This window comes from Periophthalmus magnuspinnatus, chromosome 7 (genome assembly GCF_009829125.3).
Source record: "Periophthalmus magnuspinnatus isolate fPerMag1 chromosome 7, fPerMag1.2.pri, whole genome shotgun sequence".
In the NCBI taxonomy this organism is placed as follows: Eukaryota; Metazoa; Chordata; class Actinopteri; order Gobiiformes; family Gobiidae; genus Periophthalmus; species Periophthalmus magnuspinnatus.
The window spans coordinates 22,964,657-22,980,873 of record NC_047132.1 but is presented as its reverse complement, the minus strand read 5'-3'; the positions used below and the strand labels follow the sequence as shown (position 1 = coordinate 22,980,873).

The following is a 16,217-nucleotide window of genomic DNA, read 5'->3' as shown; positions in this document are numbered from 1 at the left end:
TTCACAGATAAAAAACATAAAGTGCTTTACAGTGCTTTAAAAGGAGGTTATTTCAAAGCAGTATTGATGTATTTATCTGTAAAATTACTAATTTGCCAAGAAAAAAATACTATACTAGTAAACTGATTTATACTTAACACTGGTACACTATTATATAAGGTACTGCGTGAGACAAAAGGTGAGGTTTTAGCATGTAGCACTTTCTGCATATTTTTATGCTAGATGTCTACTTTATATTGCAAGTTATGATTTCTTTATGTTTGTACTTCCCCCTGATCCTTTTCAAATCAAGATCTGCCCTTGTTTCTATTAGGGCTGCATTGATCAATTGGAGTAATTGTGATGAACTGACAGCTGAATTAATCATTGACATTTTAATAACCATTAATCGTTAACTAGAAACACTATGCTTCCCAAACGTTTTTCCATAAAGTGTTACTTGGAGTGTTTTCAATCATATATCATATGTGTTTTTAACATTTATTTTCCCCCATAAATTTTTTTCAGACCTGACCAGACAAAACCAGACAAAACTGTTCAATAGACCAGCAGGCATTTATTTAGCTTCATATAAATGTTTTGCCAGCAGATGCAGTCCTTGTGCCATCAGGAAGAGCATTATTTTAAGTTATACTACAGAAAATACAAAGGTTTAGATGTCCAAAAGTATTTTAAAATATAATGCATTTTGCTCTTGAACTAGAATAACTCCCAGAGTGCGTTGGCTTTACATGTAAAGGTTATTTTTCTTACAGTCATGCTTCCCCCACCTCAGATGGCTTGGATAGATGGTTGCCATTACTCCAACTGAGAGAGGCTCATGTTGGGCCATATGCTGCCTATTTTTCTTCAAATAACATTTTTCCCTTGCATGAATCACACTAGAGGCAAATGTTACCCTCTCTGCATTTTGACCATCACCTTTGCAGTAGCAGAGCTATAGGAAGAATAGAGCTGTAAATGATGTGATATTTCATGTATTCTCATCTTTATCACAGTATCACAAGTCTGAAAATCGACAGTCGATCATTGTCATTGTCAGGTATAAGGTTACAGCAAAAAGTAATGGTTATGGATTCTTCTTTAGGTTAGATTTTTTGCCGAAGTGAGGCTTTTGTCAAGGGCTGGAAAATGGTCCATTCTGCAGTGTTCAATATCAAAAGTGGTTCAAAGCGGTGAACCATTGACAGATGTGGCACTGTGAGAATGAAAGCAAGTCTGTCCTATACAACAGTATACTCCATTATTATGTGGTGTTTCCTGCTTGTCAATGCCCAATCTTGTCTGATCTAAGCAAGGCCATGCTAGTACAGTGTGGCCGCAGCAGTTTAAGTAGAGACTATTGTGTTCTTAGGCAAGACACTTAACCTACCTATTATGAATGTGCTGTGTGACTAAGTTATTGGTCCTGGTCAGTGGGGCTGATGGGGCATTGACACCCTTTCTTCTGTCAATTCATCCCAGAACAGCTGAGGCTACAGCAGTAGCTTCATTACTGGGTATGTGTTGAATGAATAATGTAATGTAAAACATTTTGGCTGTCTTGAAAGGCTCTACATAAATCCAGTGCAACCATTATTACTAGTATAATTATTATTGGGTAGTTGTATGCAGAAATAAGGAATTTTATTGTGTTACTGGTATCCAAATATCCCTAGTCATTGCATCATTTGAAAAATCAACCTAATTATTGTGTATCCTAATTGGATACAGCCTTAGTTAAGACTCATTGTATCTCTCACCTCTGTTCAGTACTCCCCATGTTCCTGGCCTGCAAATGTGTAGGATCAGCAGGAAAGGCCAGAAGACACACTAATTAACTTCACCTGGCATTCTCGCTTACTGCCAATGCCTCTAACCTTTATTCAACCTGTGTTAGCCCCGTCTGCTCTTAAACACTCAGGTTAAAAAATCCGTGTTTAGTTTCTCTATGGACCCTCGGCAGCAGATTTTTATTCAGGGCAGCCATTGCAGTTTGTGGTGGTGGGTCGATAAAACAGCGTCCCCTATAAGAGACCTCAGTGTTTTCTCTCCATCGATCCTGTCGGTCCAGATACATGGAAGAACAGCAGACGATTAGCCACAGATGGTGAACTTTGACCCCGTGCTCTCGTGGCAGGTGACAGGCATCACTGCTGGATAATTGCGAGAAAGAGGCATGTTTGTTAATCATTGCATCTTTGGTCCCAATATCTGTGCTACCCTAAGTTATCAGTGGCCAAACGCATTCATTGTAGTGGCATATGACAGAAAATGGGATTGTGGTTACATTGATTTATTGCTTTGAACGTTTAATTAGATCTCCATAACATAGAGGTAAAAAAATATATGTTATCACTTCATATTCAATGTAATCAAGTCTTTCACACCATTTGTTCTGCTTTAAGTGGACTTGAGTTTAGAACACCTGCAAGTTTGGTTTGTTTGAGCTGGTGTGAAAGTGAGCCAGTTTCATTTGGTGTGGTCTCAAGATGGTGGTCTCGGGACAGTTCCAAGCAGACTCCAGTGTGGTTCGCCTGTGATGTGATCGTTAACTGGCCTTGATTCGGCACTGGCACTTTTTGCTCTAAACAAGCACCAAATCAAAACAGTAACAATGCTTCAACTTTAGCCCCCAATCAAACCACTTAACTGGATTAACAAATGTCAAAGCGCCCAAGGTACACTTAGCTGGTGGAGGATTCACCAGCTGCTTGTCTCCACTGAGATGTGATTGTTTTACTTGTAATGTCCCAGAGTATGGCATTAAACTAGCAATCTACATGGAGATAAGCAGGTAATGTCACAGGAACAAGTTACACAGAATGCATTTTTTTTCCAGGTTTATAAGCAGTAAAGCACCTGCTATTGAATAAATGTAAGATAGCCAAGTTTAATGCTGTACTGTGGCACATTCTAGGCAAAGCAGGAACATCTCCGTGGAGACAAGCAGACGGCATACTCTCCACCAGTCACATAGTGCAGCTTAAACTGCATAAACTCTACTTTTAATTGACTGCAGATTTTAGAACGCCTCTTCTTTTCTGTACGCTTATTAGATTTAGTCATCTGTGACCCAAGAAAGATTAGTCACATATAATTAAATTATGTTTAAAATATTAACTTCTTTTTCCGTTTCATGTAAGCTATTAAAACATAAAAACTAATAGATTCAAATCATTATTACTCAGCGTTTCTTTGTATCATCATTTTGTCAGGCTTAATTTTTGCTTCTTTTTCCTTCCAAAGCAGTTTCAAACCTGGAGGTCATTGTGGTAATTAAAAAGTACAACTTTTAAGTGTGACTGTTTGTAGTCAGAGATGTAGATTGAGAAAAAGAGACATTATATTAAAATGCCAGCTACAAGCCTGGGACAAAGTGAAAAGACATTGTGATTTAAACTGCTCCCTGCAGCAAAACGCTCCACGGGGACAGTGTTGAAGAACTCAGTATGTGATTGGATAAAACCCTAACACCTTTTGACTTTGACTGTCTCTGCTGAATTCTACATTTGATAGATCTACTGTGTAATGTCCCACGTACTTTTGGGGAGAGCAGACTTTTTAAATGCAAATCAATGTTACATCTGCTTTCCCATTACTGTGCTCTGCTCCATTTTTGATGCTGTTCTCTCAATGTTAGAAGTTCGATTTAACTTGTGAGAATGAGTCCTGTTCAGATGTGGATTCGTTTAGGTGCAGAACAGATTTTCTCATTATTACTTTTGCAGTAGTAGTCGATCAGTAAGTAGAGACAATTGCTCTTTAATGAGGATTTTGAAGGTTTAATTCCCAGTACTTTCACTGTATACTGTGAGGCACTTCACAGACTTATGTCTGCAATACTTTTCACTGTGTGATAGTGTGATTTCTGTTTGTTGTTGGTTGGAGGGAGGGAGTTAGCTGCCACATCTCTAACAAATTGTCACAGAGGAGATATATTTTACCACCACAGAATAATGGCCTGACTCAAGGCTTAAAAAGAGCGTTGCACATCCATTTTATGCACTAAGCACATTAGAAGAGTAATTATTGTTGAGTAGTCAATGCATGGAGAAGGTACTGCCACTGCCCCTGTCACTTGTATCACTTCAAACACTACCATTACAAATAATACTACTATAACTACTACTACTACTACTACTACTACTAATATTAAACTGTTACTAATACTGCTAGTAATACACATGGATTTGGTCTGGTTCAAAGGTATAGTACCTGGGTAATGCCAGAACCAAGCTACTTTGCACCACCTGCTTTAGAATAACTTATATTTTCTGACAACTCAAAACATCTTGGTCTTGCTCTCTCCCGCTGCTCCTCAATTTGTCAGCTCTGAGCGGTTGACCCCGCTTGAGTGCCAGGTCAAAGCTATCTCTCAGCCTGCGTGAGCTTGAAGAGGTCCCATTGGTGAGCTGTGCTGTCCTGGATCCCATCTCTCCTCTGCCTCCACTGCGTCTGATCACCCTAACTCAAATGGATACGCTGTTCAGATTAGCATGTGATAGGTCTGGTGCACTGTGGGTAAGGCAGAATAATATATGTGAATGAGTGTATACCCACTTGACTTAGAGAAGAAGGGCACTGTGATAGACTGGTGTCCCTGTAGTGTTCTGAAGTATCGGGGTCAGAAGACACTGATGAGATGGTTTGGACTTTATCAAGTTGTTTCAGAACAATTCACTACCATAAATTGCAAATATGGGATTTTTTTTACACACAATTTCACTCAAATTGTGTGTGTAATTATAATAAATGGCTGTATATAATATGCTCCACACACCAATGGACTGGGACATTGAGCTCGTTTACATACACACAAAAAATCTGATCATTATCTGATTTCTGGATGAGTTTAATGACATGCCATTTAAACAGTTGCATCTGATATGATAATCTGATTTCTTTCTGTTTGTTTTCTTTCATGCATGTAAACACAAACCAAAACAGATTGTTATTAGTATTAGATTACTGGTCATCATAAAAGAAGAATTCAAATTTGTCAGCTGGAAAAAAAAAAAAAAAAGTTAGAGTTAGCGTTATTTTTTTATTCTTTGGCCATAACGTGTAGTGGAAATAATATGTATAAATGAACATCTGTATCTAAGCTTGTGATAAGAAAGACAATTTTAACAAGATATTCACCATGACCGACTTTCCTGCTAGGATAAACTGTGTAAAAATTATGCCTCTTGATAATATCTATATCTAAGTGCACCACAGCTCCTCTGATAATCTCACTGCCATTATCTTCTACATATTTGTGTCAAGTCGCCCCTGTGGCTCACTCCTGTGTGCGCTACTCAGCACTATTTACCAACACTGCCACAGTAAATTAGACACAATAACGCTTACCAGGTACCAAAGGTCAACTTAAATTTAAATTGCATTTTAATTTTGCAAATTGCTTTTTTTTCTCTGTTGTGTAGTGTGGAAGTGTTTTACTTTTTGGGGATTTTTATTTGGAAAACATTATGCTCTCGAATACAACAGATATAATAAGAGCAGATTGTGTTAGGACAAACCAGATTTTGGCGTCCCAATGCAAACTGGAAAAGCCCAAATCTTATGTAATAACAACAAAAACAAAAAACAGAAAAAAAACCAAAACACAGTAATTCCCCAAAGAGCCTTTAAGTCTACACTTTATGTAATAAAACTGTGTTATATAATACCTGCTGTAGAGTCTCCTCAAACTGTCGCCCATAGAGGCTTCTGATGTTTTCTTCTTTCTTATTAAATTATGGTACAATTGACAGCTTTATCATTTAATTCTTTAAGAGATTACATAAAAAAAAAAAAAAAAAAACATGAATTCAAGGTTTGTTTTTAGTGTTATACTCAACAAATCAGTTCTTTGGGATCAAGATGTTTTTTTTTTTTTTTTTTTTTTTTTTATTGTGTGATGTTATCTGTGGACTGTAACAGTACTGCAGTTGTTTTCTTGTGTTAAACTCACACAAAACCTATTAACATGCATATTTTTATGCTCCTAAGAATGACCCTTGAGGCCAACATTTTCCTTGCTGACAGCTGTTTTGTCTCTTCCCATGCAGATCCCTCAGATAAGCTACGCCTCCACAGCTCCAGAGTTGAGTGATGACCGGCGGTATGACTTCTTCTCTCGTGTGGTTCCTCCGGACTCGTTCCAGGCCCAGGCCATGGTGGACATCATCAGGTCCATGGGCTGGACCTACGTCTCCACCATTGCCTCTGAGGGGAGCTATGGAGAAAGGGGAGTGGAGGCCTTCACACAGCTGTCCAAGGAAGCAGGTACCGTATGGGCAAAGTGGGGACTGGGTTATACAGATCTTGTGCACTTTACTTAAAGACCCACCACGTAAGATTTCAGCCAAAAGAAATACATATTCATATTTCAAAAAACTTGCAGCCTTATTTTGAACGGGCTTACCTCCACACAGACATGGCTTATTATCAATCTGCAACTAATATATCTTACATTAAACTGCTGAAATAATAATTATAATAGTATTTCCCCATAGAACCAGCGTTTTTACTGTAAATGTGTGCATAATACATATGATATATAATACAAATTGCACAATAAATGAAAAAATAAATGAACACAATGTGAATGTGCTTTATGAAGTTTAAATCTTGTGTTGTGTTGTTCCCGTGGCCCCAGTATCATGTGTTGTATCGTCTTGATTAACAATGGCAAATGGTAAAATTGATTTCATCTTACCTGTATGCAGTGGAGACTTCTTATCCTCTCACTGCATGATTCTATGTGCATTCCCAGTAAAAGACCGATCACAATTGCATTTCCTATTCAGGTTCAAACTCTGTTGTTTTAGCTGGATGAATTATTGATCTGTTTGCTAACTCCAGTCCTCCAGTGAGTTGTGAGAGGCTGTGAATATGGCCTGCAGAGGAGAGGCAATACTGCTAATAATATTCACACTTTTACAGTTTGTGCCACAATAAGGAGTTTTTTTTTTTTTCCCCCAGTGGACATCTGTATTACAGGACATCAAAGATACGGCCTTAATCAATTCATTTGGAATTCTAATTTGGCTAATGTTCTTGTTGATCTCCTAAGTGCATGAAATTGTTTATAGCGGTTCTCAAGTAGCGGTGTACTACTGGTGCTGCACTGGTGATTCCCGGGGCACTTTAAATAGTTCCTTGTTAAAGCGATTGAAAATGATACTGGAAAAGCTGAATTATTTTGAATGCTTTGAGTGAAAAAAAAAAATGCTTAAATCATTTTGCTTTAAAAAAGTTTTAAAGGAAACACATTTTTGCTGAAATGAAACAGGGATAAATAAAGTGTGCTGCTTCTGGAGAGACATTTGGCATAAATCATACTACTATGTTCATATTTTTCTGTCACTTTTCTGAAAATTACTAACTGTTCTTCCTATTTACTTTGGACATTTCAAACGATTGCAATCAGTTGGAACAAACTCAATTCAGCTCCTTCAGTCACCTTTAAGAACACGCTTTCACCCACTTTTTTGAAAATGTAATACATTTCGTACATATTTGATGTGTTTGTTATTGATCCTGTTGCTTTTTGTTTTGCTGCCTCTTGGCCAGGTCACTGTTGTAAATGAGAATTGACGCTCAGTGATTCAGAAAGAAAGGTTAAATGAATAAAATAAATAAAAAAGGGGAACTCAACCATGATGTAATATAAGTTGTGGTTGTTGCAGTAGCACAAGTAGTAAGATCCACAGTATTTTCACTACAGATAATTTGACTTACACTAAGAATAATTTAAAAATATGTTCTGTCTAGTAATGACAACAGAACAGTTAGTAGGGTCATTTTGAAAGCTCATGTTGCGTTTTCTTTCCTCTTAATTAAATGGTGTTCTCTTTTATGATTATTCAAAGTTTTGGCTAACCATGCAGTGAGCCCTGTATTTGTGTGCTCAAAGCAGTTAGACTTAACATATTTTGTATTTTTAAAGGGATCAAATCTGTGCTTTTGGGGACAGACGGCACATCAGGATTAGAGTGAACTGACTCAGAGAGGAGCCGCTGAATCCTAATCAGCCTCATGTTCGGGTCGTGCTACATTAATGATAATTGTTGCAGAGCTAATTATCCGAATGAAGCGAAACTGTTACATTTGAATGTGGATTTGGAGAGGTTAGAGTGAGGGTGAAGAAAAATAATAAAAACTGATTTGCATTTAGGTTTTTATGTGATTTTTTTAGGCAGAAGCAGTTTATCTTCTACGTTTGACTTGGTGCTTGCTGTCACTAGTGGTGGAAATTAATTAGACACATTAATAGAGCAATTTACTCACTTTGGTAAAGGTTTTGGTGCTTTTTTAAAGGACAGCAAAATACTCATAGGAATTCACAATAGTAACAGTAATTTTGTGCAATTGTGATTATGGCACAACGGTAGGCTAATAGTGGTAAATCAAAATAGTGGAAGTGAAAGTTGAAAAGAAAAGTTCTTGCAGTAATAATAGTAATTTGACTGTTGACAATTGTGACTCGGCAGCTTTTCACTTTCTTTTGTATCAATGTGATTTTTGTATATTTTGTTCTTTTATAAACTACAAAATCTAAACTGCAAACTCAATCTCTTTCTTGTTTTTGTACTCTATAACTGTCTATACAAGTTGTGAGATCAGATCTATAGCCACTTGACCGTTTCCCCTGACCGCTGAGTGATGTGTCTCTGCACACACTAATGCACAGAAACCTCTAAAATGAGAAAGCTAACGACATCCCTGAGGCTCTGCTCCAGTCCAGTCCACATTAATATTTTACTGCTGCGTCTATGTCCACTGTGATCTCTCATTAAAACTTCAGCACCTGTTTGTGCCTGCATTTACATCGCCACGGAGATGGATAATACTGCAGAGGGAAAAACAACCAGGTTCAATGCTTTTCACCTTATTGTATACACCGGGGGTCTTCAGGTCTTCAGATCCCCACAGTGCACCAAAAGAAAATATTAGGTGTTTCAAGTGGTATATTCTGACATCAGGATGATATCGAGAAGAAGATGGAGGACTTATGGCTGATGCTGGGACCAATTGTTTAGACTCCAGAGAGACAGATACTCCAGAAACAAGATTTACTGATATTTTTGGGCTAATATGAATGGCTGATTTAGATTATTTTCCTCGAATTATGTAATTTAAATTGACGACAAACTCACTCACAACCCATTTGACCACAAAAACCTATAAAAGTGCAGTTTAGTCACATTTTTTGCAGTTATCCCTTTGTAATAACGTGTTTAAATAAAGCATTCTATTCTAGGCAGCAGGTTGGCCAACACAGAATATTTGTCTCTTCTTGAGAATTAATGCTGATAGCCAGTACTTTAAAAAGTGCAAATATTGGCCTAATATATAATGTATGCCCAAGACAAAGGCTGACTTCACACCTTATGAAAACTGGGGCTAAACTAGGGCTAGAACTATACCAAACCAAGTTTACATTGGGACTAAACAAGGACCAAATAAACAAGAGTAAAACCTATAGGCTAATGTATGCATATATTAACCCAGGATCAATCTCGGACCAAAGCTGGACACCACAACTATACACACCCTGCTTTATCTTATACAATGATTAAATCTAAGGCACAGTCACTGTTTGTTTGCTGTTTGAACTGTAAACATGTGGATAATATTATGATCCAGTCTCCACAGTCGAAAATTCTAAGCTATTGTAGCTGTTGACTCATCCTTTTTTCTTTTGAGTCAAAGTTGGTCTGCTGTATCTCTAGCCTTTATGTACAAATGTGTGTTATTTGCACCGAGGAGAAGCTGCCTCCATTACCCAAGGCTTGGTATCTTTAATAAACACATTAATTATGAAATGACATAGAGCAGCTCATAGCACTTTTTCAAAAGCAGTGTTTTGCATCATGATATCTGGAGAACAATTATCATGTACACCAACACTTTATATATATAAAGGAACATTCTCAGAGGAGTTTTATGTCATACTGGAACAATATTTCTACATTGATATACTTTTTTCCATGTGCTCATATGACTTCTGATAAAGATCATGACTGTTCGTAGTATCAGAACTTTCACAAATGATTATCTAATTTAGGTGTTAGCTTTAGTATTGATTTGTGTAAATATTTTTTTAGAACTCTGGTGTGGTTGCCATTGGCAATGGCAACAGGTGATGCACACAGTAAATGAAGGATATAACAGACCAGGTACCACAGTCCAGGCTGTTGAATAAGTGGCTGCTGTTCTGAGGGAAATGTGTCAGGATGCAAAGAGGATCACTGTTTGTTGTTGTGAAACAGGGTCTTGGCTCTTAACATCATGTCCTCCTGAAGGGGATGTAATGTTATGTGTAACCGTGTATATAAGTTCTTATGTAGACCAAACATGGGTATTATTGGGTTGCTACTTCCTGGCTTACTGATCTCTTAGACCTTGAGTGTTCTAGCCCATGTGCATTTGGCCTGTGCTCTGTATGCGCTTGCAGTGAAATGTCAGATGCATTAGTAGGATTCTCGCTTCACCACTTCAAGGAGAAACCATCTAGCAAAACTAATGCAATATGGCCAGCCATTACCCCAAGCTGAAATGCGAGTGATGGTCAGGCCGTATTGATCTGCGCTCCTCTTTTCTCTGACTTGTCTGCTATGTTTAGGCATTGTTCCACAGCGTGCACCGTCCTCCGTCTTTGCTCCAGGTGAAGCTGGCAGAGATTAATCTTGTTTGTACTTTCGGTGCCTGTCTTGGAACACAGCCAGGAGTGATGGAGTTCAGTTTTTCCCTATTTGATACAAAAGACTAGCATTTGAAGAAAACCTCCCACATTGTGTACCTCAGAGGAATTGATTGCACCGAGTTGCCAACACGATGAGTTCTTGGATGTGGTCAGGCCGTGGAGAAAGGGTTTGGGACTACAGGGACTTTGCAGCAAACACTAAAATGTACCGGGATAGTTATACGAACCCTCTCCAACCCTTTGTCCCAGTGGTAGACCAGTGCATACAGTGTCACCTTATGTCAGGCGCTTTGAAGTGCACCCTTATATGACTGTTGTTGGGAAGTAGGTGATAAATATAATTGCAGTATTATAGCTTCCCCTGTGGCTTGAGTTTCAAGTGTGTAGGTGTGTGTCTAATCCACTTGCAGTGCATGAAGAAACCTAAACATTTTCACAGCACGCATCTAACAGTGAAATTGTTGCTTGAGGGAAAATGGAAAAGATCAACAGTGCACTCACAAAAATGGATAAGTCATAGCATTATGACTATCAGCATTATACGCAGCTTTATAGACAACAAATGGGGCCAGTAATCTGAGTTTAAAGACTTTATTGGGCCTGTAGGGAAATGCTTCCTCCTTTGATCCATCAACCAGTTGCCCTTCTGTCACCAATACAGCGCTGAGGTCCCATCTTCACATCATGACCCAGGATCTTAGTCATGAGAACCTAGTTTACATGTAAACTCACAACCCAAAAGGCCCAGTATATTACAGTAACTCCCTGGTGAGTTACTGTAATATACTGGGCCTTTTGGGTTGATTTAAAAACAGGAGTGCTCACATCAAACCCAAGATGAGTAGAAATGTAAACTCCACTGAGAAAGGCCTATAAAATCAAACCAAGGAGCTTCTTGCTGCGAGAGCCTTTGTCACCTTATCTCTACTGTTACACACCTGTAATGCAACTGCATTTTGGAGGTGCTTCGAGTCTGACCTGTTGTCTATCCTCAAAGTTTGTTGGAAAATGAATATATATATATATATATATATATATATATATATATATATATATATATATATATATATATATATATATATATATATATATATATATATATATATATATATATATATATATATATATATATATATATATATATATATATATATATATATATATATATATATATATATATATATATATATAGTATGATTGTCAGTCTATGTCTGGCAGTTTGAAGTGCACCCTGACATCACTGCCATTGGAAAGTAGAGATGATAAATATAATTGCAGCATTATAGTTTCCCTGGTGGCTCGAGTTTCAAGTGTGTAGGTGTGTGTCTAATCCACCCAGAGCTCCATTTTAAAAGGATTTGGACTTCAGTGAGAAAAATGAGGGTGAAAGTAGATTTCTCAGCTGGCAGTGTGTTTTTAAAGGTGACGGAGCCAGGGATGAATAATTGAAGCAGTTAATACAGAGCATGACCTATTGCACAGAGACAGATAAGGCAAGACCTGTCTAGAGGCTAATGAATTTAACCACCAGAGTCACAGTGCAGCCCCTGATACCCAAATACAATGTCAGGCTGAAGGTCAAAGGTCAAAATGTGTTTACCCTTTCCTTGGCATCATTAGGGTACATAAATTAGCTTTCTTTGAAAAACACTAAAGTATTGAAGCTGTATCAGTTAATTGGATATGACTTCTCTTTTTAATCTGCAGTTTTAAATGGTTAGAGTGTTCCATTAAAAAAACCTGAAACTAGAGCATACTGTTGCTGTATCCAAGACAGTTCATCCATCTTGCATGTGTTTTGGGCATACAGAAAGATGTTTGGTTTTTTTAAGATTAATGCATCAATATTAATGTCATGATCAATAAAATACATTTATTTTTATGTTTGACTTCAGTTGTGAATGAGGGAGGGAATAGTTGTGTTTTTAGTGTCGGTCTGGACCTAAGGGGTATAGTTGCTTGGAAATGATCTAGCCCCCTGTGGCCAATAACCAGAAAAACCAAGGTAAATGAATGAAAATCGTCTTGGCATATTATCCACATAAATCATCTGAATATAACTCTAGATTTCAAGGAAGTCCATAAAACCACTCCTAAATTACAACATACAGTAAAAATTGCCTGCTATTTCCAGTCTCTCATCTCTCATCTCTCATCCGCAGTGTGAGACAAAGCTTTACAGCCTGAGCTGCAGTCTCATGCTCCTAGTGACAGGTGAGGCCCTGCCCATTGCCTGTCTCAGGGGTTCACTCAGAGCCCTGTATTTCCCCTCAACTGCTCTCAGTGCTGCCTGCCCTCTGACAAACTGTCCATCAACATGACTGACGCTCGCACATGGGCTGTTCTTTCTATACAATTGAATAATTCAGATTCTCGTACCCGCCAGATTTGATTTAGTAGAAATCAAATCTGTCACAACTGTCCTTGGAAAATGGAAGTAATTTTAAGATGCACAAAATATTACATTAAAGTAAAAAAATGTTGTACCCCAACTTATATGTCTGGCTAAGTTTTTGTTAATCTTATAATCACTCCTGTACAACAAAAGGTTCCTGTAAATAAATTAATTATTTAGCATAGTTTCCGAAGAACAAAATTAGTACTACAGCAAAATGTATTTCTACCACTGTACTACTACCTATTAGTACGCCTTGTCTTGTAAATTGATTGAAAGTGAGCACATAAGGTTAATACACTTTAAAAATTTGAAGTGGTTCATAAAAAGCTCTTAATATACTAGTAAAAAAATAAAGAAATTACTTCCGCCTTATCTGTAGTCATCTTCATGTCATATTTCATCTGTCTGTTACATTTATTCCCAGCCAGCCCATAATAAAACCACTCAAACTTCAAACTTGCCATAAAAATTACCTGACATTTGGGAGTCTGGCCTCACACGTGGAGCGTGCTGTGTCTTCCTCCAGGGTTCTGAGTACTCCCTGCCCTCTGACAAACTGACCGCCCCTCTGCCTGACTGACAACAGCGTGTGGGCTATTCTTTCTACACTCGTTCAATAATTCACCCTCTCTGCTGCTGAAGCTCCGGTCTCCCAGCTTCAGGGGAGCCCACAGCCTGGAGCGTTCTCAGCCTATAAAGACTTAAAGAGCCCCTCATCTTCATCAGCAGCTCTTGTGGCGTGCTCTGGTATTATCGACTACTGTGACCTATAATACATCTCCACTCAAGACTGTTAAAACGCCATAAGTCTTGCGACGTGCCTGCAGCCCTGTATCATAATAGACTTAATGCATTTTCATGAGACCGTCACTCATTGCGTTATCCCTTTACGCCCTTTTCTCATGGGATTAATGTACGGGGGACCTACCTGTGTACAACAAGAACCTGCCTGTAACTCAGATATGACACAAAACTAAGACGATTTATGACCTGTCAGTTTGATTTATCATTTCATAATTACACAGGGACACCAGACTTAATGCAGACTAAAACATGGACAAAAAATAATGAGTTAATCTGTTATGAGCTTGTTGTTGGCTGTAGGTGATATGAGCCTTACGCCGTTTAATCACAAGAGATATACAGAGAACATACACACATTTCTACATTCATAAGGACACCACAACTAATTCCAATTGGGCTTCATACAAACGCATGGTAAATATGCTGCACGATGACCAAGGGCTTGGTTGTAACACACATGCAAGACTCTCTGCCAGCCACAACACTATGAGATCAATTTCTGGCTTCACAACAATTTTCTGAATGTCTCTCTCCGCTCTTCACATTATACTCCCATTTCATACTGTTTACCATTCTGTCTAATGAAGCTATGGGTAAAAAAATAAATAAATACATATACCTTTTCTCTAGTATTCTGGGTGTTCTTGCATATTTAAACTTAATTTCATTTCAAGCCACCCGTGAGGTTAAAATGAATCAGTCATCTGCCTTCACTTGCCCCCTGCCTGCCTGTCTTCGTCTCTGGATGTGTATGGGTGCTATAGAAATAAAGTGTCTGTAGAGTCATAAAGATTTACACAGGGTAATATTAGCCTCTGAAGAAAAGTAATATCCAAGCAACCTGAAAATGTGATTTGTTTAATCTTTTTCTTTAATAACCCAGATGGTTTATAGCTATACCTTTTAAAGCTAAATCTTCCTTAGCACTTCTTAATGAATAAATGTATACTCTAATAAGCATATGGTTAAAATAAATTATATTCGCTAGTTTTTGTTTTTTTTCTGTCAGGTCTGAAGTCATTGTACTGAGACAGAACTTCCCCAGAAGAAAGAAAGACCACCAACACAAACCTCTGCAGCCTTGTAACGCTCTAATAGGATACAACACAGCCCACAGCTGCAGCAACCAAGCAAGGACCAAACGGACTCTCCTTTTATGGGACAGTCACAGAGCAGCAAAATGCACTGACTGACCCATAAACTTTACTGTTGCCTTATTTAGCCTATTAGATAAAAAGTACATGCCCAGAGTATACCCATCTTTAACAGTAAAGAAATGGGCCCAGTGCATATTATTTGGATGATTACAATTTATTCACAAGTACTTTGTAATCAAATGAATGTGTGCTGAATTTGTATCATTGTGTTGTAACTTAAATTAATGAATATCTTTGTTTTTGTTCAGTTCTTGTCACTCAATTCTGTCACTCGGGCTGCAAACTACATAAAAAAAAAAAAAAAAACGAAAAAAAAAAAAGATGATAGTGCATTAGAGATTCTTTGGTTCATTATCTATTCATTCCACATTGCAGCGGCCCTGGGGCAGACTGACCATCACCAGTAGCCACATAGTACAAAGACAGTTCACATTTCGGGCAACAGGACTGAACTGACAACCATGTCTCCACCATTGTACTATTAACAAATAAGAACGAGAATGGTCTTTCTTCCTTGTTAGCCCTTGTTTCTATGGTAACAACATTGATATTCAACAGATAGGAGTCACTTTATGTTCCTATATTGTGTAGTCATACAATGAACCGTTACTGCATGCAAAACATGTCCGACATGAGTTAGGGTATAGCCCAGTGTCTGCTGCTAATGACGAGTAGTGAAGAGGGGGTCGGGCTGTTGTCATTTTGCCATCTTTCGCCTTAAGAAATGTTGCAGTAAACTGACTTGTGATGTGCAATGTGCCAACTAAAAGCTGTTTATATCAAAGTAATGAGACTGAGGAGACACGCAATTAGGAGATTCTTCCATTGCTGCATTCGGCGAGACTCACACTGAAAGTTATTGGGGAAGAGCCTGAGTGGGAGACTTTTAATTGGTTTGAACAGAGCTTAGCTGCGCGATAAATGCAGGTCAGTATAGTGTAGTACAGTATTAGAACCTCAACTTTTTACAGTAGACCTATGTGTATATCCAGACCGCTTCAAAGGTGATGGGCTCATATACTTGTAATAGCTGCACTGAAGGGAAACAGTGCATTTTATGGGAGAATTTATTTGTCTCTCAACTCCTTAATGAGCTACAAAAAGCTAATTATTTTGTGGTACACACTACCCCAAATACCAAACGACTTAGTAAAACACAGAAGATTGGTTTGAACATTTA

General features: G+C 38.1%; 1 protein-coding gene across 1 annotated transcript in view; it reads left to right on the top strand.

Moving 5' to 3' along the window:
* The window catches only part of LOC117373903 (metabotropic glutamate receptor 7-like), a 90,196-nt gene that overhangs the window by 31,109 nt on the left and 42,870 nt on the right, over nucleotides 1-16,217 (top strand). Inside the window, exon 2 of the mRNA XM_033970024.2 lies at nucleotides 6,036-6,252. Coding sequence (XP_033825915.2) covers nucleotides 6,036-6,252 — 217 coding nt within the window. The remainder of the gene's footprint in view (nucleotides 1-6,035; nucleotides 6,253-16,217) is intronic.